The sequence below is a fragment of the Mesoplodon bidens genome (assembly GCF_964165515.1).
Source record: "Mesoplodon bidens genome assembly, chromosome: 14".
Taxonomy (NCBI): Eukaryota; Metazoa; Chordata; class Mammalia; order Artiodactyla; family Ziphiidae; genus Mesoplodon; species Mesoplodon bidens.
In genome coordinates this window covers 43,118,618-43,143,253 of record NC_138170.1, presented here as the reverse complement: position 1 = coordinate 43,143,253, position 24,636 = coordinate 43,118,618, and the positions used below count along the sequence as shown (strand labels likewise).

Below are 24,636 nucleotides of genomic sequence, written 5' to 3'. Positions count from 1 at the left end.
GAAGATTCAAACTTTGAAGTTGAATAATCAGAATATCAGTGTTGTCCAAAACAAGTACTCACTAGCTAACTGTGGCTACTTACTATTGAAATATAGCTAGTGCAACTGAGAAATTGAAACTGTAATTTTATTCAATTGTAACTAAACTTAAATAGCAACACGTGGCTAGTGGCTATTCTACCGACAGCCTAGCTCTAGGGCATAAAAAGAGTCCGGTGTTAAAAACAGAACTATAAACAGTTTTACTTCCAACTATAAAGACGCTTGTGTGGGCTCCCCTGGTGGCGCAGTGGTTGAGAGTCCGCATGCCGATGCAGGGGACACGGGTTCATGCCCTGGTCCGGGAAGATCCCACATGCCGCAGAGCGGCTGGGCCCGTGAGCCATGGCCGCTGAGCCTGCGCATCCGGAGCCTGTGCTCCGCAACGGGAGAGACCACAACAGTGAGAGGCCCGCGTACCGCAAAAAAAAAAAAAAAAAAAAAAAAAAGACTCTTGTGAAGACTAAATCAGCAGCAGCAAATTTTTTTCCACTTAAAATTAAGCTCTCTTTTATCTTTATATACAGTTTTTAAAGTGTTATGGGCACTAAAGTTACTTCTAATTCTATTACAGTAATTGATTCCTAAACCAGCAGATTATTGTGATTTCATAATTTCTGCATCCTTTTGATCATCAGTCCTCTTCCCTTCTGTAACACACACACATGCGTGCATAAATCATAGGATGTTCTGGGAGAGGTTTTTAAGGGCACCTCTAGGGACACTTGAAAAGCTGGGGCCTTTAAAAGCCTCGAATAGGGCCTCCCTGGTGGCGCAGTGGTTGAGAGTCCGCCTGCCGATGCAGGGGATACGGGTTCGTGCCCCGGTCTGGGAGGATCCCATATGCCACGGAGCGGCTGGGCCCGTGAGCCATGGCCGCTGAGCCTGCGCATCCGGAGCCTGTGCTCTGCAACGGGAGAGGCCACAACAGTGAGAGGCCCGCGTACCGCAAAAAAAAAAAAAAAGCCTCGAATAAAAAAAAAGAATAATTAAATGTTTTAAATGATTATGACTACCTGATAATATAACTAAAGTTTGAAATAAAGTAACAGAATGAGTGGTTTTCTTCAAAAACCTTCTCCTTAGGAGGTTAAACAGTTATTTAAAAATTTCTAACATGGACTTTGAACACCAATGACCCATCCTTAAGTGTTTCAGAAACTAGAGCCTGAAAAATTTATAAAAAGTTATTAAAATAAAAATATGAAGAATTATTTTAACTTACCTGAACTGCACAACCCAGTAAAAGTAAAAGCAACTTTTTAACTTCTTCTGTGCCTTGTTCTGAAATAAAAACAACTACTAAGTACAACATTTTACTTTAGTTCAACTCTCTTATAGTGGTAGTATTACTTCTAGAGGTGATATTCACAACAACTTGACCAAGGGATTAAGTTTATAAGTGTAGTGGAGAATTCAGAAAAGCAGCTCTGTGTGTGCACAATGTGGTAAGAGGAATTTTGAAGGGCTGCAGTACAGATAAAACAGCTTTCAAAGCTCTGTGTGATAAAGGATGCTAACTCTAAATCCACTACTTCTCCATAAGTCATTATACTACACCAGCATACCAAATTAGGAACCGCTACTATAGAGACATGCCACAGCCAGCCAAAATGGTTCCTAATAGGTCTGGCTTCTCTTAGGCCTATTGGTGTTTTCTTTCTAAAACACAGACCTTATATGATTCATCTACCTGTAAAATGTAAACGGCTTTCCCCTGTGTAGATTCATGAAAATCAAAACCTTAAATATCAGTTACTTTGAGGCTGGTATAATAAATGTATATAACAAGCTGGATAAAGTTAATGGTCTGTAACAGAACTGGACAGTACATTCACTATCCAACAGCATTCAATTCAAATTTTCTTAAAACATTCAGCTGACAAAAAAAAAAGTCACTTCTCTGGCCAGAATTTCACCATCAGGCCAATCTATCTTCTTCTCAAACATTTCCTCCTACTCTCCATGAAACAACCTACTTTCTTAGCCACACTAATCACGCTTCCCCAAATATACATACATATATACACACACCATTGCCTTAACTTCTGTTACTCCCTCTGCCTGTCTTTCTTCCCTACCCTTCGTCCCTCTAATGAACTACTTACTAATCTAATCACAATCCTAGGCACAGCTCTAACATCTCTGTGTAGTCTTCCCTGACCCAACCACCAATGGTCTCCAACCCTCACTAATCTACCAACTTTAAGAATAATCAATGGCTTCATATTTTATAAGCCTTAACATTTTTACATCTCTCTATTTTGCACTAATTATTACATGTTTTCCCAGTAATCTGTGTGTCTCTCGCCACAACACAAGACCTCCAGAGCATAAACCATTTTCTTTATATTCCTGGTCCCTCTAACTTGGTAAGTAATTACTAAATGCATGTGGAATTGAAAACAATTCCATTCTACATACAAAATGTTTTTTACATTTTTTATTTGTATATTAAAATATTCCAGAATATCTCGAAAGAGTATCTAAACTCCTAATTAACCCCATCTAATTGGTAGTTTTCTCAATGAAAACAGCTGCTTGGATTTAGTTTTTATTTTGGTTTTATTTTTGTTTGTTTTGACTGAGGGTGAGACTGAGAATTGGAGAAGATATATTTGATTTGGGTTACATGTAGCCTGCAAGAATAAGTCCTTTGTTGAAACTGTTAGGTAGCTACTAATTTCCCCAACTGTTCAAAAATTAAAACCCTGAACATGTTGCACTTAAAATCTGGTAAAGGGCAGAAACTTTGAAGAAAATAATTTAAATTATCTAAGAAACTGCTTCTCATCTTTTTTTCACTCAAAAGTAGTTTAATATAAATTACAACATATCAATCAGTAAAACCTCAGATTCAAACAACTTTGGCAATGGTAGATAGTAGCTATAAAACCTAGAAATTGTTTCAAAATCACTTCTTTTCTAAGGTTATGTTCTTTTAAGCTTATAACTACTGTACTTATCTCTTCTATACTTGTTTATAAGACACTAAAAATCATCACAGAAAAGTATCAACTTGGTAGAGTAAAAAAAAACACTGGACTTAATGTAAAATGTATGTCTGATCCCATCTACGACTTACAAATATTCTGTTTATTTTCTCTATATAAAATGGAATATCACCTCCAACTTTCCCTATAGACTCACAAAAAACCTAGTGAGTTAATGGAAATTAGCAAGATCTTGGTAAGCATCATAACATTACACAAAGATAAGACTTTATTATCACATTATGCTAATTTTAATACTTACCAGAAAAGGGATTTTTGCCAATGATTAAGACATTTGGCAAAGACATCATGATCAACTGCTGCAAAGTCTCCTATAAAAAGATACCCAAAGGTTGTTATATGGGTAATGCTGACAGGATAATTACTCAACAAGCTATAACTTATGATTCGTGCACATCTCTGCAGGCATACTATACCTACAGAGGTATACTGCAATTAAAAAGCTTAAAAAAATGTGAAAAAAAAGATGTCTAAAAAGTCTTAAATCTTTTGTAACTATAAGTTAATGAATTAAATAACTAAAATTATAATTATGAGATAGGCCTAAGTTAATAACATATCAAATGTCCATCAAATAAGTGTCCAAGCTGAGCTGGTCTAATACCTATTATTTGGAAATCTGAATTTTAGGTATTAGATAATTAAACAACCTTCCTCAATTAAAAGATCAAGTGTGTGTATTCTTCTGGGGTTTTTTTTTGTTACTTCTCCCTGAGAGAACTAAAATATCAACTGATAGTAAAATTAAGAAAGCTAGTTAGTTCATTAAAAATCCTGTCTTATGAGTATTTCATGAAAGTGAGCTCTTCCTCAGTGACTCATTATTTCTCTCCTATCTACAATTCATGTTTTACTTCCTTTGACGTCTGTCAAATTTTTTGTGACAAGAATATATACAAATTCTGATGGTACAGGATGATTCAGAAAATTGAATGCCTCCAAATTACTCATTTTGGTTATACACTAAGTATGCATCTTCTGTTTATACTACCTCTTCTTTGAGGAAATGAGAGAACACATCATGTCTATCACTATAACTACTAACAATGACATGCTGCAAAGGGTCTGGGATGAATTAGACTACAGGATTGATGAGTTTAATGTGATAATACTGAATCTTTGCAAGATTATGAAATAACTGTGAGTGTCTTTACAATTTGGCTTTCACTACACATTCAGACATAACTAGTTGCTGAGGAATAATTTTTATAAGTATTCAATTCTTTCTGAATCATTCTTAACACTGTGATGAGGAAGCAAATAACCATGAAAAGTTAACCTGTATTACTTTTTTAAAGATGTGTGATTCTAGATCCACAAAAGCGGTTTCCCATAGCCAGAGTGTGACATGACACCAGAGGCTAGGTAGAATTGATCTTTTATCTGTAATTTGTTGCAGATATGTATTAGAAAGTTTCAAAAAATTTCTTCAGTATTATATTTACTAGTCTTAAAAAAACTAACACCAAAAATATGCACACATTTAAAGAAAACTACATATTCAGTATGTGCATCACATTAGTAAATACAGTTAAGAGTAGTAAGTGTCAAAAATTGCTAAAATCACCTAGTCCAAGGATTGATACTGAGTTTGCATATTTAATAAATGAGTTTTCCAGTTAAAAGAAAGTTATGCCAAGATAAAATATTCTATAGCCAAGTATGAAACAACTAAATGGACTTAAAGAAATAAATTTCAAATTAATTGTAATTTTTAGTTTCCTTGCCCTAAAGCAAAATTTTCAGGACTATATTTGTACATATTTAAAAGAAAGCACAGGGCTTCCCTGGTGGCACAGTGGTTGAGAGTCAACCTGCCGATGCAGGGGACACGGGTTCGTGACCCAATCCGGAAAGATCCCACATGCTGTGGAGCGGCTGGGCCCGTGAGCCATGGCCACTGAGCCTGCGCATCCGGAGCCTGTGCTCCGCAATGGGAGAGGCCACAACAGTGAGAGGCCCGCATACCGCAAAAAAAAAAAAAAAAAAGAGCGATCATTGTTTTGTTTATATCCTTTTTAGTGGAGATAATCTAAGTCAAGGCAATCTATTTTATTGATGTACCATGTAACATTCTACGCTGGCAGAGTTATCAGGAAATTGTCCAAGTGGGTACTAATCTTTAATATGGTCCACCACCTCTTTCTTACATCCTCTTCCTCAGGTGGCTCCCCACTTCCTGCCTATTCTGATACCTCATGCTCTAATGCTAACTTAGTCTCTCCACAAAGATAAAAGCAATCTCATATATTCTTTCATCATATGGTACCATCAGTGACCTCCTGTGTTAATACAGTTTGCTTAACCTTTACACTATCACGTTCGATTATATTTGGATGAAGCAAATTCAAACGTACCTCTGTATCTAAAGATGTACTCTAGTATGGTGGAATCTGAATGCCTAGTATAGAGTACTATGGCAGAGTCAAGTCAGAAAACTTAGGCTTAAATTTCAGCTCCTTGACTTACTATGTGTGTGACTTTTGCTGAGAAGGATAAGAAGTGAAACAAAAGTGTAAAGTTTTTTTAAATGGTGGTTAGTATTTTTTAACAAATTTATTTTATTTATTTATTTTTGGCTGTGTTGGGTCTTCATTGCTATGCACAGGCTTTCTCTAGTTGCAGCTAGCGGGGGCTACTCTTCATTGCGGTGCACGGGCTTCTCATCGCAGAGGCTTCACTTGTTGCGGAGCACGGGCTCTAGACGCACCAGCTTCAGTAGTTGTGGCATGCGGGCTCAGTAGTTGTGGTTCGCGGGCTCTAGAGCACAGGCTCAGTTGTTGTGGCGCACGGCTTAGCTGCCCGGCAGCATGTGGGATCTTCCCGTACCAGGGATCAAACCCGTGTCCCCTGCATTGGCAGGCGGATTCTTAACCACTGCACCACCAGGTAAGCCCAAATCATGGTTGTTAAATATTAGAGTTAATGAAGAAAAAATCTACCTTTTACTTTATTTCCAAGTACTGATTTTGTTATGTCTGAAAGTGCTAATATTAGGTAAGGCAGCTAAAAATTATACAAATTAAAAAAACCCAAATTATTCTAAAACCTCTAATTGGTTCTATGGGTTCTTCAGAGAATTCTAGCTAACTTTTTGTAAAAATTCCTGTTTCCCAATTCCAATCTTACAAGTAACATTAAAAAATACACAAGACATAAAAGAAATCAGAGGTTAGAAAAACTGATTGTTATTATTAAAGCTCTACTATATCATCCTGAGACTTCCCAGACTTCACTTAGCTCTAAAGATGTTCATTATTAAGGTGCTAAGAAATGGAAAAACAATACATAAATTAGTCCAAGATAAATACTACTTTGTTAAGCAGGAGCAACAATTAACTTGTTGTAAATTAATGGGTTAAGAATTATAACATGTAAATGAATTAGTGAATAGACTTCAATTTGTTAGTAAAGTGATAAGAAACCTATTTAAAAATGTATAGAAAAAGAAAGAATTTTACCAATACAAAAGAAAGTGGAGAAAGTTTTGAGAAAATCAGGACAGCCACTCATTCAACAAATATTTATTGCATGTTTATTATCTGTCAGACATTATTCTAGATACTGGAAATAAAGCAATGAAGAAACAAAAATCCTTGCTCCCATGGAATTTACATTTTCGTAGGGGTAGAAAGAAAATAAGTAAATGTTTTTGGTGATAAGGGCTAACAATAAAAAGAAACCAGGGAACAAGAAGGAATATTGGTGGAGGTGGAGATAAGGAGAAGGATGCAAGTTCTGAAAGATATGCAAATATTCAAATATAGAGAATTTGAGAATTTTCAAGACCATTAACGCAAAGCTTCACTGAATTGGTAGAAAATCTATCCTGGTATGAAGACAGTCCAGAAAGATTTGCAGAACATCAATAATTAATAAAAATAAAGACAGAACAAGAAAGAACTGGCAGAGATTATCTTAATAGGAAAATAATAGTAGAAGTGCTTTGAAAGATACAAGTCATTTCATTCTTATTATTTTTAATTGGCTTTGTATAACTTTTCTATAAAAATGGTATATTAACTATTTTTTTAGTTTTAGTTTAGAAACTTTTAAAACTGATACACAAGTTTCTGTGAATTGAAATTCATGTTGCTAAAGCACTGTAAGAAAGATTATTTCAAGTTTGTGCCAGACAAACTTTGAATAGAGACTATTCAAAGACAACTTAAACCAGGTTTCTCCTTCTTCCTACAAGTTATCCATAACACTTCCTTCACAGTAAGAACTTAATACTTCTGGGAAAGGTCTGGGCTCATTTCCCTTTCTTGAATCACACTGAACAAAATACTAAAACTATACATTTCTAAGGTACTAAATATGGGCTTCAGAGATTTCTAGAATATACTGGAATGGCAGTCTCTCCTTTGAGACTCTAAATCTGTTTTAAAAACTCAAACATAATTACATTTATCATACTATTTATATTCAGCCTTTTATCTGTGTTACTAGTGAAAAGAATTAAGACTATTTTATTATATTTTAGTAGGATGTAGAAAAAAATTAAATGAATGATGTTAAAAGGAAAGAAAATCTGACCAAAGTATCAAAAATACTCCAAATGTTGCTTATTATAACAGATGTTAAAGAAAAACCTTAAAAAGTACCTGCTTTCTCTGGCAACTAAATTAATGGTACTAGACCTAATTTTTACTTTTACTATTAGTGACATCAAACATGCAAAAACTTCCTAATAAATTTCTTAATTGTAAAGTGTTCTTGTCTTTTGGGCCTCAAATGATTCAGTTCATTATTTTAATGGTGGCTGAAGAACCACCTTGCTTCTTTTAGTATTTATTTAAACTGCAGCTTGTGCAGTCATACCAAACAATGGCTGCTCACAGAATCCTAAAAATGGACTAAGATTTTTACTTGTAAACTGTGTCTCTGATAATCAAATTCACCTTCTCGCCTTCATTCACAGGAATAAAAATAACTTTAAAAAAAAATCAAAGCATCAAGGTAATTTTCCAAAACAGCTATAATTTACTTATTTTCTGATGAGTCACTGCATCCCTTTATCTAGTCTTTTGTTTAATGTATCTAGAAATACTGACACAAAATAAAAATAAAAGACAAAACAGATATAACATAGAACCTAATTCACTCAAATCAAAGAGAGGAAAATGAGAGAAGGAATACTGGAAAAAAAAATTTTTAAGTTTATAAAAAACCTAGCATAGACTTTTATTTCTGGCAATGAGGAATACTAAATATTAGAAAGAAAGGAAGGAAGGAGTTCAAAAATGCTGGATAGCTTTCTAAAAATCTTTTAAAATTTATTGACTGAGCTCAAAAGAAAATAAAAAGGTAACTGTCAAAAGATAAAACAAAATTAAAAAATGAACCCTGCAAATAAGACACAGAAGAAGCTGTTCTTCTTGGCCTTTGCTTGAGATTGAGGAGGGTTGTTTCCCTAAGAATCTGCGATAATGTAGTCCCAGTTAAAAAATACATATGTAAACACATAAATACATAATTTACAAACACACAAATGCAGAAAAAGAGATCCAGAAGTACATATATTCAGTTGCTAACAATGGTAATCTCCAGGCCCTGAAATTATGTTTGTATTTTCTCATTTTTTTCTAGTTTTCTATATACAGCATACAAGTATGCTTCTACAATAATATAAAGCTGCTTAAAATAAATTAAATGAAAAGTGTTTCAGGCTTGGCTGCACAAAAGGAAACAAATCCTCTCTGAAGCAATGCATCCTTGGCCCAGACCCAGAAGTATTTTCCCACAGATAAATTCCCCCCCACAAAATGAGCTCACAATTCACACACACACACACACACACACACACACACTGCCACAACAGCTACCACCACAAGAAACAGCAAGCAGAAAACAAAGGGCAGATTCAGATCCCCATAGATCTGATTTCAGATTTTGTAATTATCCAACATAAAATAAAAAATAGACATTTAAAAAATTTCTGAAGAAATAAAGGAAGGAAAAAATTTAAGAAGAATGATTAATAAACAAAATGAAAAAGCAGATGAAAAAGAACCAAACAGAACTTCTACAAATGAAAGCTATGATTACTGAGAGGCAAAACTTAATCAGTGGGTTAAACAGAAGATATGAGGGGCAAATTATCAAACTGGAGAGCTAGTCTTGAAAAAAAATACTCAGGATGTAGCACAAGACTGTAAACTGTAATGTAAAAGAAAGTTTAATAATCATGGAGGATAGAGTAGGAAAGTCTAATATACACATAATAAAAATATCTGAGGAATATCAGATTAATAGAAAAGAGGCAATATTAGAAGAGACCGTAGTAGAAGCCAGGAGAGAGAAAAAGACAGTTTAACCTAAGAACAAATATTTGACTGATAGCTGGTTTCTCCAAAACAAAAAGGACTCCAGAGAGAGAAGGTAAAAATCTGCAAAACACTGAGAGAAAAGTAACTGTTAACCTAAAACTACATACCCAATAAAATTACCTTTCAAGAAGAAGGGTGAAATAAAGGCATTTTCAGACAGACATTGATAAACCTTACGATCAACAAACCTTCTCTAAACAATCAAAAGATGACTTCTGTAAGAAAATAATACCAAAGGCAGGTCTGAGATACAAAAGAAAACCATGAGGAGGAAAAAAAGGAAAACATGTAGCTTGATCTAAAAGAACACTGATTTGATTTATTTAACAGTACTTTCAATATTTAATTTATGGGGTTTAAAAACAGAACTAAAATACAAAATAAGAACAGCTTAAAAATCATTATGGGGAAATTAAACATTCTAAGGTCATAGTACTAATACATAAAAAGAGTAAGGTATTGATTACTTTTGGCCTTTGCTATTTAAAGTATGAAAAGTAAAATTTCAAGGATAGCCTCCCAAGAAACAGAAGTGGGGTGAAAAATTTTAAACCAGTAGAAAGAAAAATATGTAGAAACAATTATAAATGGTATAATTTCTCCAGAATAATATAACAACTTTAAAGTTGTTTGCACTGAATAACCTAGTTTTAAAGTGTGTATAAAGGAAAACTTGACAAATCCATCATAATAATGGGAGATTTCAACTCATATTTCTCTATAACTGATAGATCAAGAGATAAAATTAATCAGGCTGCAAAAGTTTGAACATTACAATTAACAAACAAGCTTGCTCTGACTCTGTACCCAAACAATTGGAGAATACACTATTTTTCAAGCACACATGGAACTTTAATGAAAACTGACAACATATACACCAAGCCAAAGTTATTATTAACAAATGTCAAAAAATCATTATCATACAAACCACATTCTTTGACCAACGATCAAAACCAAAAAAGACTGCTTGAAAAATACCATGTGTTTAGAAGTCTAAAAGCATAATTCTAATGAATACTCCTAAGTGAAATAAAAAAATCATAAGAAAAATTAGAAAATGACTAAAAATAAGCATTTTAAAAAATACAACATACCAAAATTTGTGTGATACAGCTATAGCAATTCTTTGAGGCATACCGATAGCCTTAAGAATGCTCACGTTCAGGACTTCTCTGATGGCGCGGTGGTTAAGAATCTGCCTGCTGGGCTTCCCTGGTGGTGCAGTGGTTGAGAGTCCGCCTGCCGATGCAGTGGACACGGATTCGTGCCCCGGGCCGGGAAGATCCCACATGCCACAGAGCGGCTGGGCCCGTGAGCCAGGGCCGCTGAGCCTGCGCATCCGGAGGCTGTGCTCCGCAACGGGAGAGGCCACAACAGTGAGAGGCCCGCGTACCGCACAAAAAAAAAAAAAAAAAAGAATCTGCCTGCCAATGCAGGCGACACAGGTTCGAGCCCTGGTCTGGGAATATCCCACATGCCACAGACAACTAAGCCTGTGTGCCACAACTACTGAGCCCGTGCGCCACAACTACTGAAGCCTGCACGCCCTAGAGCCCGCACGCCACAACTACTGAGCCCGCATGCTGCAACTACTGAAGCCCACACGCCTAGAGCCCATGCTCTGTAACAACAGAAGCCACTGCAATGAGATGCCCGTACACCACAATGAAGAGATGCCCCCGCTCCTTGCAACTACAGAAAGCCTGTGCACAGCAACAAAGACCCAACACAGCCAAAAATAAAATATAATAAAAAAATTTTTTTAAATGCTCATGTTCAAACTCTGAAATATGCATCCAATTTAAGTTCAAAAAAGGAATAAAAAGTATATTTTTCGAAGGCAAAATTCTAGTAGGTTAACAAAGTGTTGCACTATATAAATTCTCAGGAAATTTAAAAAATTTTAAATTCATAAAATAAAGAAATTATCTGTAAATTAGATAATTATGAAGTGCCTGCTTGCATCTTTAACATTGCATAAGAAATAAACTGTGTTATTACTACTCAACCTCCAGCAAACAGACAGTATCTGGTATATAATAAGCATTTAGTATATATTAGGTGATAGATGCTAAACAACACAAAAATGTGAATATGCAAGGAGTTATTAAAATACTAGATTAAAAAAAGAACCACTTACCTGGTAATAAAATTTAATCTGTCTCACCAAAATGGATAGATTATGAATTCTAAGTGAGGCATCATTGTTGACTTTTTTATTTACTCTCTGACTCTCCGATTTAGGATTACTGTAAGAAATAAAAAAAGAAATACTTTAAAAGTTATATTGAAATATACCTATCAACTTATAGATGACTAAAAATAATCATATAATACATTTTTATTTAAACAAACTGTGTATTCATCTTCATTAACAGATGATCTAAAAGGACATATGATTACTCTGACATGTATTCTGTGCTTTTAATTGATATAAGTGCATCTGATATTTCAAAGACAGTGGCAAGATGTAAGTCAGATGTTGCCCTTCATTCTCATTTTGTCTCTCCACCTTCCTGCAATGAATAACATTTTATTCCTTTTGAGTATATATATTTCCACCACCCAAAATAAATCGATTTAAATCAAGAATGTAAAATATAGGCTGATAACCAATAAATGTTGTATCTTCTCACTGGAAAATGGAGACTATATTTGAGTGGGCAATGTCCCTGAGAAATTAAAGAGTGAAGTGATGACACAAGAGAACACGTTTATCTTGGGTAAACTTTGTAGATTCAATAAAAGCAAAGGGGGGCTTCCCTGGTGGCGCAGTGGTTGGGAGTCCGCCTGTCGATGCAGGGGACGCGAGTTTGTGGCCCGGTCCGGGAAGATCCCGCATGCCGTGGAGCGGCTGGGCCCGTGAGCCATGGCCGCTGAGCCTGCGCGTCCGGAGCCTGAGCTCCGCAACGGGAAAGGCCACAACAGTGAGAGGCCCGCGGACCGCAAAAAAAAAAAAAAGCAAAGGGTTGAATGAGTTTGAAGTAGCAGAAACTGAACAAGAATAATAGGTAGGACACCATTAAGAATGAGAAACTCAGTGACACCAAAAACAAAGGCAACAAAAGCAAAAATAAACAAGCGTGACTAACATCAAACTAAAAAGCTTCTGGACAGCGATGTATACAATCAACAAAATGAAAAGGTAAACTATTGACTGGGAGAAAATATTTGCAAATCATATATCTAATAGGGGTTAATGTCCAAAATACACAAAGTACTCATACAACTCAATAGCAAAAAAAATAAATAAATAAAATCTGATTTTAAAATGGGCAGAGGAACTGAATAGGCATTTTTCCAAAAAAGACATACAAATGGCTAACAGGTACATGAAAAGGTGCTCAACATCACTAATAATCAGGAAAATGCAAATCAGAACCACAAAGAGCCTCACACCTGTTGGAACGGCAATCATCAAAAAGACAAGACATAAGTGTTGGTGAGGATGTGGAGAAAATGGACCCCTTGTGCACTGTTGTTGAGAATGTACTGGTGCAACCACTGTGGAGGTTCCTCAAAAACTTAAAAATAGAACTAACATATGATCTAGCAATCCCACTTCTGGGTATATAAGCCAAAGGAAATAAACAGGATCTCAAAGAGGTACTGGCACTCCCATGTTCACTACAGCATTATTTGCAATAGCCAAGATATGGAAACAACCCAAATGTCCTTCAACAGATAAACGGATAAAAAACATAGGAAATATATATATTTATATATATATACACACACACACATACGCAAACATACACATGTATATATAGAGAGAGACAGAGAGAATATTATTCAGACATGAGAAAGAAGGAAATCCTGCCATTTGTGAAAACATGGATGAAACTTGAGGGCATCATGCTAAGTGAAATAAGCCAGAAAGAGAAATATACTATATATTCATACTTATATGTAGAATCTTAAAAAAAAGTCAAACTCATAGAAACAGAGAGTAGAAAAGCAGTTGCCAGCGTCTGGGAGCAGGGGAGTTGGGTGGGAATACGGAGAGGTTGAAAAAAGGATACAAACTTTCAGCTATAAGATGAATAAGGCCTAAAGATCATTAGATCTTTAAGACATGGTAACTACTGTATTATATAATTTAAATTTGTTAAAAGTGTAGAACTTAAATGTTCACACACACACACACAAAGGTAAAAATGTGAGGTGATGGACATGTTAATTAACTAGATGGTGGGAATCCATTCACATGTATACATACATCAAACCACCACTATATACACTTTAAATATATTACAATTTTATTTGTCAACTATATGTCAATAAAGCTGAAGAAAATTTAAATTTTTAATTAAAAACTTTTTTTAAAGAATGGGAAATTTAAGTAAAAGTGGTAGCACCAGAACAGAAGGGTAAGTTAATGCCAGAACATAAGTAAGGATGATCTAGTTCCTCATTAGGACAAGGAGGGCAAACTAGAAAAAGACATTACCAGGTGAAATGGCAGACAGTAAATCAGGATTCCCTATGCAAGGGCTGAGTGCATCGTATCATAAAGCAGATACCTAAGAAGTTGCTGGGACAGAGTACTACCCTACGACTTTAAATGCAGGCACCTCCACATGAGAATGCAGAGAAGTAAAGACATTGACACCTATCCAATAGAGAATAGGAACTGAACAGAAACCTCTCATTCCTTAATCCCTTCCTTTTTTTACACTGTCTATTGCACTCCTAATGCCTTCAGTTCCTTCCCTAGACAGCACTTTATGGTGCTTTATTTCAGCAATTCTTCTGTTTTTGTGGGCTATATTTATCAGTATTTACTGTATTAGAAAATAAAACAGAAAATTTCACAATTATTTGTTTACTTATTAACTCATTAAAAAAATAATAAACCTATTACATGCTTACAAATACCAAACCAAAAAAAATTTTAGTGAGAAGACTGGCATTGTTTCACTATTTTTACAAATCTCTTTAATATCTGGTTTAACTTAAAAGAAGAGGCTGATGTTCATCTTTGCTTCTGCATTCAATCTACTGTTTGTGTTATTTTGGTTCATGTATATGAAGAAAAAATCAGCCTCACGTGGATATTTAGTTAGAAGTAGGAAACTCCTATGGACCCTCTGAAAGGATCCTCAAACCATACTCTGAGAACTATTGCTTTTACTTCAACAATTCTCTTGCCAGCCCTCCCAACATTGATCCTTCTGTCCTTTGATCACATTCATACTGTCAATCCCTGACACTGGATCAGCTCAACCATCTACACTGAGATTGCTCATAGTACTAAGTGAGAAAATAATACAACTAAACTCAGCTAAAAGATCAGATAGGAAGGCATAGTTAGTACCAGATTTGCCCTTTTGCCATCAAGAATTAGAAAACTGGACAAAACATACAAAATAACTATTTTCAGACTTTGAACAGCAAGTAATGCAAGACTGTAATCCCTGGCGAAGCAGTAAGGTATTTTCCGGAATGAGGTATAAGGAGGGGTAGCCCACGTCTCGCTGAACTTGAGGAGACAAAGTTTGGAATTCTAGGGAGTTAAAGAATATCAGACACAAGGGAGCTATACAAACAAAAAGCTCCCAAAATATGCCCTTAAGATTTTGGCTAAATACTAAGTTATATATAGGTACCCTAAAACTCCAGGAGGCTGAGCAGAGTACAAGCACAGAAAAGCTGGAAGCTAAACAACACCCGAAGCTCACAAAGTACAGAGGAATTTAAGCTCCGAACAGCCAGAGTAAACACCTAGAGCATCAGTAGAGACCTCAGAAGAGTCATGTCTTGGAACTAAACTAGCAGTTAAGTAAAAGCTATTCCAGAGGCTCCCTAACTAAGCTGTTAAAACAAGCACTGAAAGGATCAAGCTGGGTATTCCCTGGCTGTCCAGTGGTTGGGACTCTGTGCTTCCGCTGCAGGGGACATGAGTTTAATCCCTGGTCAGGGAACTAAGATCCCGCGTGCCATGCAGCACGGCCAAAAAAACAAAACAAAAAGGGATCAAGCTGAATGAAAGTAACTTGACAACCTGCCAAAACAAAATTCAACACTGCTTAAAGAACAAGATCCAGACACCACAATGTAATAATCACAATGTCCAATATAAAATAAAAACTTACTAGACATGCAAAGAAGAAAAAAAAAAGTGATTTGTAACCAGGAAAGAAAATGGAAACAATTAATAGAAACAGATCCAGTAATGAAAGAGACCATGGAAAGAGTAGGCAAGGATTTCAAAGCAGCTGTTATGAATATACTAAAGGACTTAAAAAAACAAACATTATGTGGAGAAAAATGTAAACTACTTTTAAAAAACCCAAATGGAACTTCTAAAGCTAAAAAATACAGTATCTGAAATGAAAAATTCATTGCATATGCTTAACAGAAGATAGGAAACTATAACAAAAGATTAGTGAACTTGAGTACACGGGAAAAAAAACTCCAAAGCACACAGAGGGGAAAAAAAAAAAAACCCTGAAATGAATGAAAGAGACTAAATGACCTATGGGGCAACATCAGACTTACAGAAAAGTTGCACGGACAAGTACAGCCTTTTTCCTAAACCACCTGAGAATAAATTCTGACCTGATACCAAATAGTCCACAAATATTTTGGTATTTATCTTGTACAAACACATATAACTATCAAAATTGGGAAATTAACAATTATACAATTATTATAATCCAATCTTTTGAATCTATTCAAGTTTGTTGTTCCAAATAGGAATGGATTTATAGGAAAAGGATCTAGTTCAGTACCACACTTTGCATTCAGTAATCTGAATTACAATCTTTAGTCTCTTTCAGCTGGAACAGATTCTATCTTTCCTTGAAATTCATGACCTAGACACTTTAAAAGGTTACAGGCCAGTACTTTCATAGAATGTCCTTCAATTGGGTTTGTCTGATTAAATCGTATATTACTCATAATTAAGTTCAGGTTATGTATCTGTGACAGGAAAAATATAGAAGAGATGCTCTGATCTTCTCCAATGCATCCTAAGAGGTGGTACCTGATTTCAATTTAGCCCATTACTGATGATATTCACTTTTATCATTTGACTAAACTGGTATTTGCCAGTTTTCTCCATTATAGTTACTATTTTCCTCTTGTAATTATTATTTTGTGAAGACATACTTTGAAACTATGTCAATAATCTGATATTCACCTATCTTTAATTTACTTATGTGTGTGTTTGTTTACATCAGTATACACTCATCGCTCCCCATAATTATCAATCAAAATCTATTACTATAATTACATTTATAACTACCATAGATTGCCTTTTCATTTTGTTGACTGTTTCCTTTATTGCACATAAGTTTTTTAGCTTAATGCAATCCTATTTGTCTATTTTTGCTTTTGTTGCTGTGCTTTTGGGATCATATCCATCGAGTCCTTTTTCAAAACCACTTTATAATTTTCTCTAGGAAGGCCTTTTATTAGCTATAGTCTTAAATACCTTCTAGTTTTTGCTGTTAGTGTGAATGTAATATTTTAAAAATATATTTGCTAGCAGGTTACTACTGATATGTAAATGCAATCAATTTTTGTGTATTGCTCTTATCTTTAGAAACCCTGCTAAACTCTAACAGGTTGTTTGTTGGTACTCTTGCAGGTTCTCTTGAATAAAATTTGTAGTTTTTCCATATTGATAATCAATTATCCCAACATCAAATACTGAAGAGCTTATTGTTTCCCACTGATCTCTATGATCATACTAGATTCCCATATAAGTGTGGATACACTTTTGGAGTCTATTCTGTTCCTTTAACCCATTTGTCTATTCCTATGTCATTAAAACCTTCTAAATATTACTATACCTTTATTGGCATCTTGATTCTATTAGAGCAATTCCCTCTCTTTTGTTTTTGCTTTCTAAACTGTCCTGCTTAAAATAAATAAATAACAAGTAAATTGTCCTGCTTAGTCATACATGCTGTTTTCTATGAATGTTAGGATATTTATAAGATTCTATGAAAAAGCTTGTTGAGATTTATTAGGATTTTATTAAAAATATTAATTTGATAAAGACTGACATTTGCATTAGTAAAATTTTAAAATTTCCCCCCAAATGCCTTTACATTTAAGTAGGATTTTTTTTCCTCCTTGGGTTTTTGTTTGTGAAATAGATTTGTTTATCTCATTGGCCACCTGGTCATTGCTAGTATATAATAGGAAAACTGTAGTTTTTGTATATTGCACTTCTGATTGACAACCTTTCAAAATTTAGTTTATTCAGTTCATTTTCTTGGATTTTCTCAGTAAAAAAAATACTGTCAGCAAATGGCAGTTTTACCTCCTCCTTTCCAATCGTACATCTCATTTCTGTTTCTTTACTTACTGTATTAACAAATAATAATGGAGATAAGAGCTATCCTTACCTTGTTCACAAATTTCATGGGACTGCTTTTAATGTTTTGCCATGAATGCATAATGTTCACTGTAATTTTCTGATGAATACCTTTCTTCAAATTAAGTTCCCTCCTATTCCTATCCAATATCTTAACTGGTGCTGAATTTTTCCTACATCTACTCCCATCTGATTCTTCTCATTTAATATGTTAATGTAGTGAATTACATTGTTGCCTTTTTAACACTGAATCATCCTTACAATCCTAGACTATTTACTCCATCATCCGCACCCCACAGTATAACAACTAATCCCTGTTCTGGGTACATCATTCTATCATGGGTCTTCCAATACTAATTGCCTTTATGCCTCTCACTTTCTCACTAGAATGTAAACTCCCTGACAGCAGGGACCTTATCTTATTCTCTAAAAATTAGCATATATCCTAACCAAATGTTTGAATAAATAAAAAGAATAAATGATCTGAGACCAAGCACAGTGTTTCAAAAATTGTTGCTTACTATTAAGAGTTATGGGGGCTTCCCTGGTGGTGCAGTGGTTGAGAATCTGCCTGCTAATGCAGGGGACACGGGTTCAAGCCCTGGTCTGGGAGGATCCCACATGCCGCGGAGCAACTGGGCCTGTGAGCCACAACTACTGAGCCTGTGCATCTGGAGCCTGTGCTCCACAACAAGAGAGGCCGTGATAGTGAGAGGCCCGTGCACCGCGATGAAGAGTGGTCCCCGCTTGCCACAACTAGAGAAAGCCCTCGCACAGAAACGAAGACCCAACACAGCAAAAATAAATAAATAAACTAATAAACTCCTACCCCCAACATCTAAAAGAAAAAAAGAGTTATGAAATGACATTCTCCAAGCTAAAGACTCATTTGGCAGTCTGGACTAGACACTCCCTACTAAGTTTGTGTCCCAAAGATCAGTTGAGTGACAAGAGTCCTAAACCACAATTTGAGATGTACAGAACAAGCAAGAATAATAGTAAAGTGAGTTAAATCCAACTTGTGACTGATTTATACTCAAAGCAAATAATGAGTAATGAATTGCCCAAAGCAAATGACAAGATAAGTGGAAAAGTGGGTCTCTTAGGTAAAGGTATCACCCAGAACTAGTTACTTACAAAAACAAGGAGACTGTACTGCAGCAGTCAGATCACATGTCATGGCAGAGGAAAGACCACAGCGTGGTCAGCAGGTCATGGTTAAAAATTCAGAGAGCTGAAGGGAAAATCCTGTTTTATGTAATCAACTTGGTACATATTCTGTCAGTAAGTTAAATCCTCATTGAGTACATACTGTGGCTATATTACTTAACGTATAAGAGCTTAGTTTAGTCACGCTATCATTGTGGAGAAAAGTCTGTTTGAAACTGGGAAAAGAAAGTAGGAATAACCCTAGTAAAAATGTTAGGTATACTACGGTTATGTAAATTTCATTTGGAATCACAGACATTCAGTAAATATCTTTTCTTTCTAGTCTTCTTCCATCTTTTTATTTCCATTTTCCTTACTCTATATTTGAATTCCTTTAAATTACCTCTCACCCATTACTATCTCCTAAATGATAACATTTAGATCTAAAAAATACTTTAGAGATTATCTAGTTTCACTATAAGTCAGAAAATTGAAGTCCAAAGTAGTAATTTGCCTCGGCTCTTACAACTTTTTCCCTTTACTCTCTCTCTTTCAACCTTTTCTCTTATCATTCAGGACAACAAAGAAAAGACAGAAAGAAAAAGGTTTCGGCAATGTTATCTATAAAATGCATGTATACAATAAATCATTGTTTCTATTATATTGTTTGAGCATATTCCTAATTGTTTTCATAGTGATTAATCAAACTAAAGAATATTCATTTCCTTCCCCCTTCCAGTTCATTACAGTAATATTTTATTAAAAAACCTAGGTATTTAATCCTGATGACAAATATTTTAAAAAGATTTTAGTTTTGATATTACTACTGAAGAGGTATGTAAACTAAAAAAACTGTACAAGTTTACAGTGCAAGCCCATTGTTACATGAAAATATATAATTTGGATTATACTTTGGAATGGATGTATAACATCCCAATAAACACGTGTGATTTCATTCCCACTTTAATAAATTTTATAATGTAAATATTATCTTTGCCCTGACAGAATTGTTACCAAGTTTCTCTGTGCTCTTAAAGTGATTTTTTAAATTAAGTCCTAAAGTTTCTTTTAAAATTTTATGTCCAACATTCCTCATATGATATTTCAAAATTTATTCAGTTGCCAGAAAGGCCTATTGTCTCCTTTGCATAAAGCTCTTCTAAGAATTAGCAAGTTTTAAGAATTTAGAATTTTGGTTTGTTCAAAATCTTTTATGAATTTTTTTTTACAAAAAAAAACAATCTGTAAGTTTTATATTAAGTTTCTTCAGCCTCTGAGAAAGTTTGTTTATAACAATCGAAACAATTCTGAATATAAAAAGAGGGAACAGTTCAGCTTTTATATACTAAGGATATCAGATGAAATTACTTTAGAAATCTGAGAAAAAAGTAACTGCTAAGCACTCTAGTTATGGACCTAGAGAGCAACAAACTTTCGATTACTAGGCTTGGGTTTCCCATTTGACTCAGGCTTAACTTGAGTTAGGGTCATACTGACATATGTTAGGATCATGAAAACAGGCCCTTTGACCCCAAGAACATGATCTCTTTATGTGAGAGGGACTTCCCTCAGGTGAAACTGCCTGAAAAGTCTTAATCTCAACTCCCATGAAAAACAGTTGAACACTTAAGGACGGATTTATTGAAAATTATGCAAATCAAGAAAATTAGTAACTTTATGGGACTTCCCTGGTGGCACAGTGGTTAAGAATCCGCCTGTCAAGGCAGGGGTCACGGGTTCGATCCCTGGTCCGGGAAGATCCCACATGCCGCAGAGCAACTAAGCCCATGCGCCACAACTACAGAGCCTGCGCTCTAGAGCCCAAGAGCCACAACTACTGAGCCCTCGTGCCACAAATACTAAAGCTCGAATGCCTAGAGCCCATGCTCTGCAACAAGAGAAGCCACCGCAATGAGAAGCCCGCTCGCCACAGCTAGAGAAAGCCTGCACGCAGCAACAAAGACCCAAAGCAGCCAACAACAACAACAAAAAAAACAAGATAAAGAAAATTAGTAACTTTAGGAAAGTACTATTTTTTTAAAAAAGAAAAATGTAATAATGATACACTACCTGCCTCTGAAGGAAACATTATATGTGAATACTGATTACTGATTTCACTAAACTTATAATAAAGAAACAAATTAGAAGGACAGGGTAAGAAAATAAAGAGATGGGACATAAAAAAGGCTAAAATCTCACCTACCATTATCAGGAAGTCAGTAGATAATGCCTAAAAGGGATAAACCAAGAAATACTAGGGTAAAAAAATAAAATAAATACTAGGGTAGGCATTTTTTCACTATCTTTGGGGCTAAGTGACAGAAGAAACTGCTAAAAAAAAAGTTAAAAGTTTTTACTCTGGGGAACAGAACTGAGATGTAAGTTAGGGCAGGGATTGCTGTTTTTCATTATGAACCTTTTGGTATTAACTAATTCTTTTAACCATGTAAAACATTTTTTTAAAGAGGGAAAAGACACCCACAAAAAATTCTGTTTCATGAAGCCTGTCTATTTCATTTACTTCTAGGGAAAAATATGAGGCTATATATGCGAGATTCAATGCTAGAGACTGAGGGTCGTAAGATGTGTGAGACTATGCATAAGAAAATAAAACAATATAAAACATTTCTTCTGTAAAAAGTATGCATTTTATGTAAATACAGAAAGCACTCCATTCCTGCATGTATTTTAAGGTTTATTTCTTTACACAGTAAAAGTTACAATATAGAAATTTAAACACACTTGGTATAATATGAGTCCAGAATTCTCTATAGAGAAATTGTAGTCTACTCAGTATTCTAAATATCCTGTCTTTTCTTCATGTTTAATATTTAAAATGCTAAACAAAGATTAATTCAGAATAGACAATCATAATTAATGAAGTTTTGTTTAAGCTCCTTTTTTTTTTTTTTTTTTTTTGCGGTTCGCGGGCCCCTCACCACCGTGGCCTGTCCCGTTGCGGAGCACAGGCTCCGGACTAAGCTCTTTTTGAAAGCATACTTTAAAAAAAAAAGACTTTATCTTTGGAAAGATCTTTTTTTAAAATAAAAGATGAGCTATTGAATGATACACATGTGATAGGTGAGCAAGTACCTTTCTAATTATATACAACTATTTCTAAGCCAACATAATCTCAAATCGACCATTTCCTCTTATAAGATGAAAACTGAAAAATGCTTTAGAGGCAAATAGCCTAGCAATATAGCTCAAATCTGTCCAACCAGAAGTTAAATGCAACATGGCAGTAAAAGACAGCCTCAAGCAATTTCACATTTATAAATGACCTACTTATGACAAGGTACATTAATTTCAATAAACAGGCTACAGTATTATCTACCATTGTATACAGTAATTTTTAAATTAGAGTAAAAGAGGAAGGAAAAGACAGTAATTCTGCAACACTAATATTCTAAGATTTGATCCTTATATAACCAAGGATTATGTCTTTACTTATTTATTGTCTAATATCTATGAGAAACAGAAATCTGATAGTTTTTATGGCTTTATGCTCTTCTACCCCGACTTCAAACCTCTTATGTATCCTCTTGAACCATCTGTTTAGTGTTGGTGCTTAACAACTACATGTGCTCATGTTTTTGATAATGCCATCCTAATTTAAAGCTAGTTGTATACAGGGTTTTTAAAACATTTTTTGAGATATTTTATATTATGAAACATATAACCGCATAGTATTTACATGTCACCTCGAAACATTTTGAAATAAGTAAGTTATTTGCATATCTGACTTCAAATGTACATATACCAATATGATAACTTTATGAAAAATTATTAACTGGGTAAATATCATCACATTTAGGGTTATCCAAGTAGTAAGATATCAGGGAAATAAGTGGTTTTAAAAAAAGTATCCCTTCACCTTAGTAGTATCTCCCCCTTCTCACAAGCTCAATCATTGTGCATGATGGCCAAAAGGCCAACAATAAAACCTAATATTAATATATAAGCTTTTAAATATCTACAAAATATTTTCACATATGTTAACTAATTTGATCTTCACAATGACTGAATAGTCATTCTTGGAGAGGTATGTGCTACATAATTACCACATAGACATTATGGACACAGCCCAACACCCTTCTGTACATTCTCATAATTTAAGATACATAATTTAAGATTCGAAAGTTGAAGAAATATCTGACATTTTCTAGTTGGCCCAAGATTGAGCTAGCAGTACAGCATGATATTCACTGATTTAACAGTGAATAAACAGAACTAATGATTTGATTTAAAAATTGCAAATGGACACAAACAGAATAAAAATCCAATACACTTAACTCTGGTTTTATCTGAATTGGATAAAATGACTAAAGATCTACCCTTTACTTCTTAGAATGAGCCAACAGGAGCCCTCCAAATATTAGTCTAGCAGTTTTCTAACTTTTCGGTCTGAAGACCTCTTCCACTCTTTTTTTTAAAAGATTTTTTTTGATGCGGACCATTTTTAAAGTCTTTATTGAATTTGTTACAATACTGCTTCTGTTTTATGTTTTGTTTTTTTTGGGACACGAGCATATGGGATCTTTACCCCCGACCAGGGATCAAACCCACACCCCCTGCATTGGAAGGCGAAGTCTTAACCACTGGACCACCAGGGAAGTCCCCTGAAGACCTCTTTTCACTCTTAAAAATTACTGATAACTCTAAGGAACTTTTATTTATGTGAGTTACATCTATCTATATTTACTATATTAGAAATTAAAATTAAGAAGTAAAAAATAATTTATTAGTCCATCTAAAAATAACAAACTCATATGTTAACATAAAGAGCATTTTTATGGTAAGTAGCTATCTTTTTCAAAAACAGTAAAAATTTTAGAGGGGAGTGACATTCTTTCATAACTTAGTAAATCTCAAATCTCTTTAATGTTCGGCTTAATAGAAGACATCTGAATTCTTAAATCTGTTTCTACATTCAATGTGTTGTGATACATTATTTTGTCTAAGTATATGAAAAAAGTTGACTTTACATAAACATGCAATCAGAAAAAGGAAGAGTATTTTAATAGCCTTTTCAGATAATTATTGATATTCTTCTTTAATACTACCAAAATTCAGTGAAGTGGTACCTTTTTAAAGGTTGGACGAAATCTGGAATCCGAAGCCCTTATCAATGAACTTTTCTTACTGTTATACATTAAAATCCGTTGGTTTATCTGGCGTGTTGAATGGATCTTTTACATACGCATGATTTCTTATCAAGCACTGGTCATTTTGAAAATTGGTTCATTGAGTTATACGATCTGCCAAATGCTGCACATTTTATTATTCAATATTTTAAAATTACATTGATTTTTATCACCTCCAATCTCATTAGAAAAGTCTTTAAATATTGAGAAGCTACCATGCTCATGGTTTCTATAATTCAATTTTATCACTGACAAACATAGTATCAGTTATTTTCCTTGAAGTGATAGGCTCACTTTATTCATTTTTGAAAAAGTGCCGAATACGCAAGCCTGAATAACTATGGTTTGTCTGTCAGTCATTCTCTCGAGTAAAAACAGTGTTCCAGGGCTTCCCTGGTGGCGCAGTGGTTAAGAATCCGCCTGCCAGTGCAGGGGACATGGGTTTGAGCCCTGGTCCAGGAAGATCCCACATGCTGCGGAGCAGCTAAGCCCATGCGCCACAACTACTGAGCCTGCACTCTAGACGTGCTCCACAACAAGAGAAAACACCACAATGAGAAGCCCGCGCACTGCAATGAAGAGTAGCACCTGCTTGCCACAACTAGAGAAAGCCCACGTGCAGCAAC

General features: G+C 34.9%; 1 protein-coding gene across 6 annotated transcripts in view; it reads right to left on the bottom strand.

Annotated features, from left to right (window-relative positions):
• CCDC88A (coiled-coil domain containing 88A) overlaps positions 1–24,636 on the bottom strand; it is a 123,745-nt gene that overhangs the window by 82,319 nt on the left and 16,790 nt on the right. For all 6 annotated transcript variants that reach the window (XM_081254526.1, XM_081254525.1, XM_081254530.1 and 3 more), the window contains 3 exons: positions 11,526–11,634; positions 3,295–3,364; positions 1,265–1,323 (listed from right to left, as the gene is read on the bottom strand). In XM_081254526.1, coding sequence (XP_081110652.1) covers positions 1,265–1,323; positions 3,295–3,364; positions 11,526–11,634 — 238 coding nt within the window. The remainder of the gene's footprint in view (positions 1–1,264; positions 1,324–3,294; positions 3,365–11,525; positions 11,635–24,636) is intronic.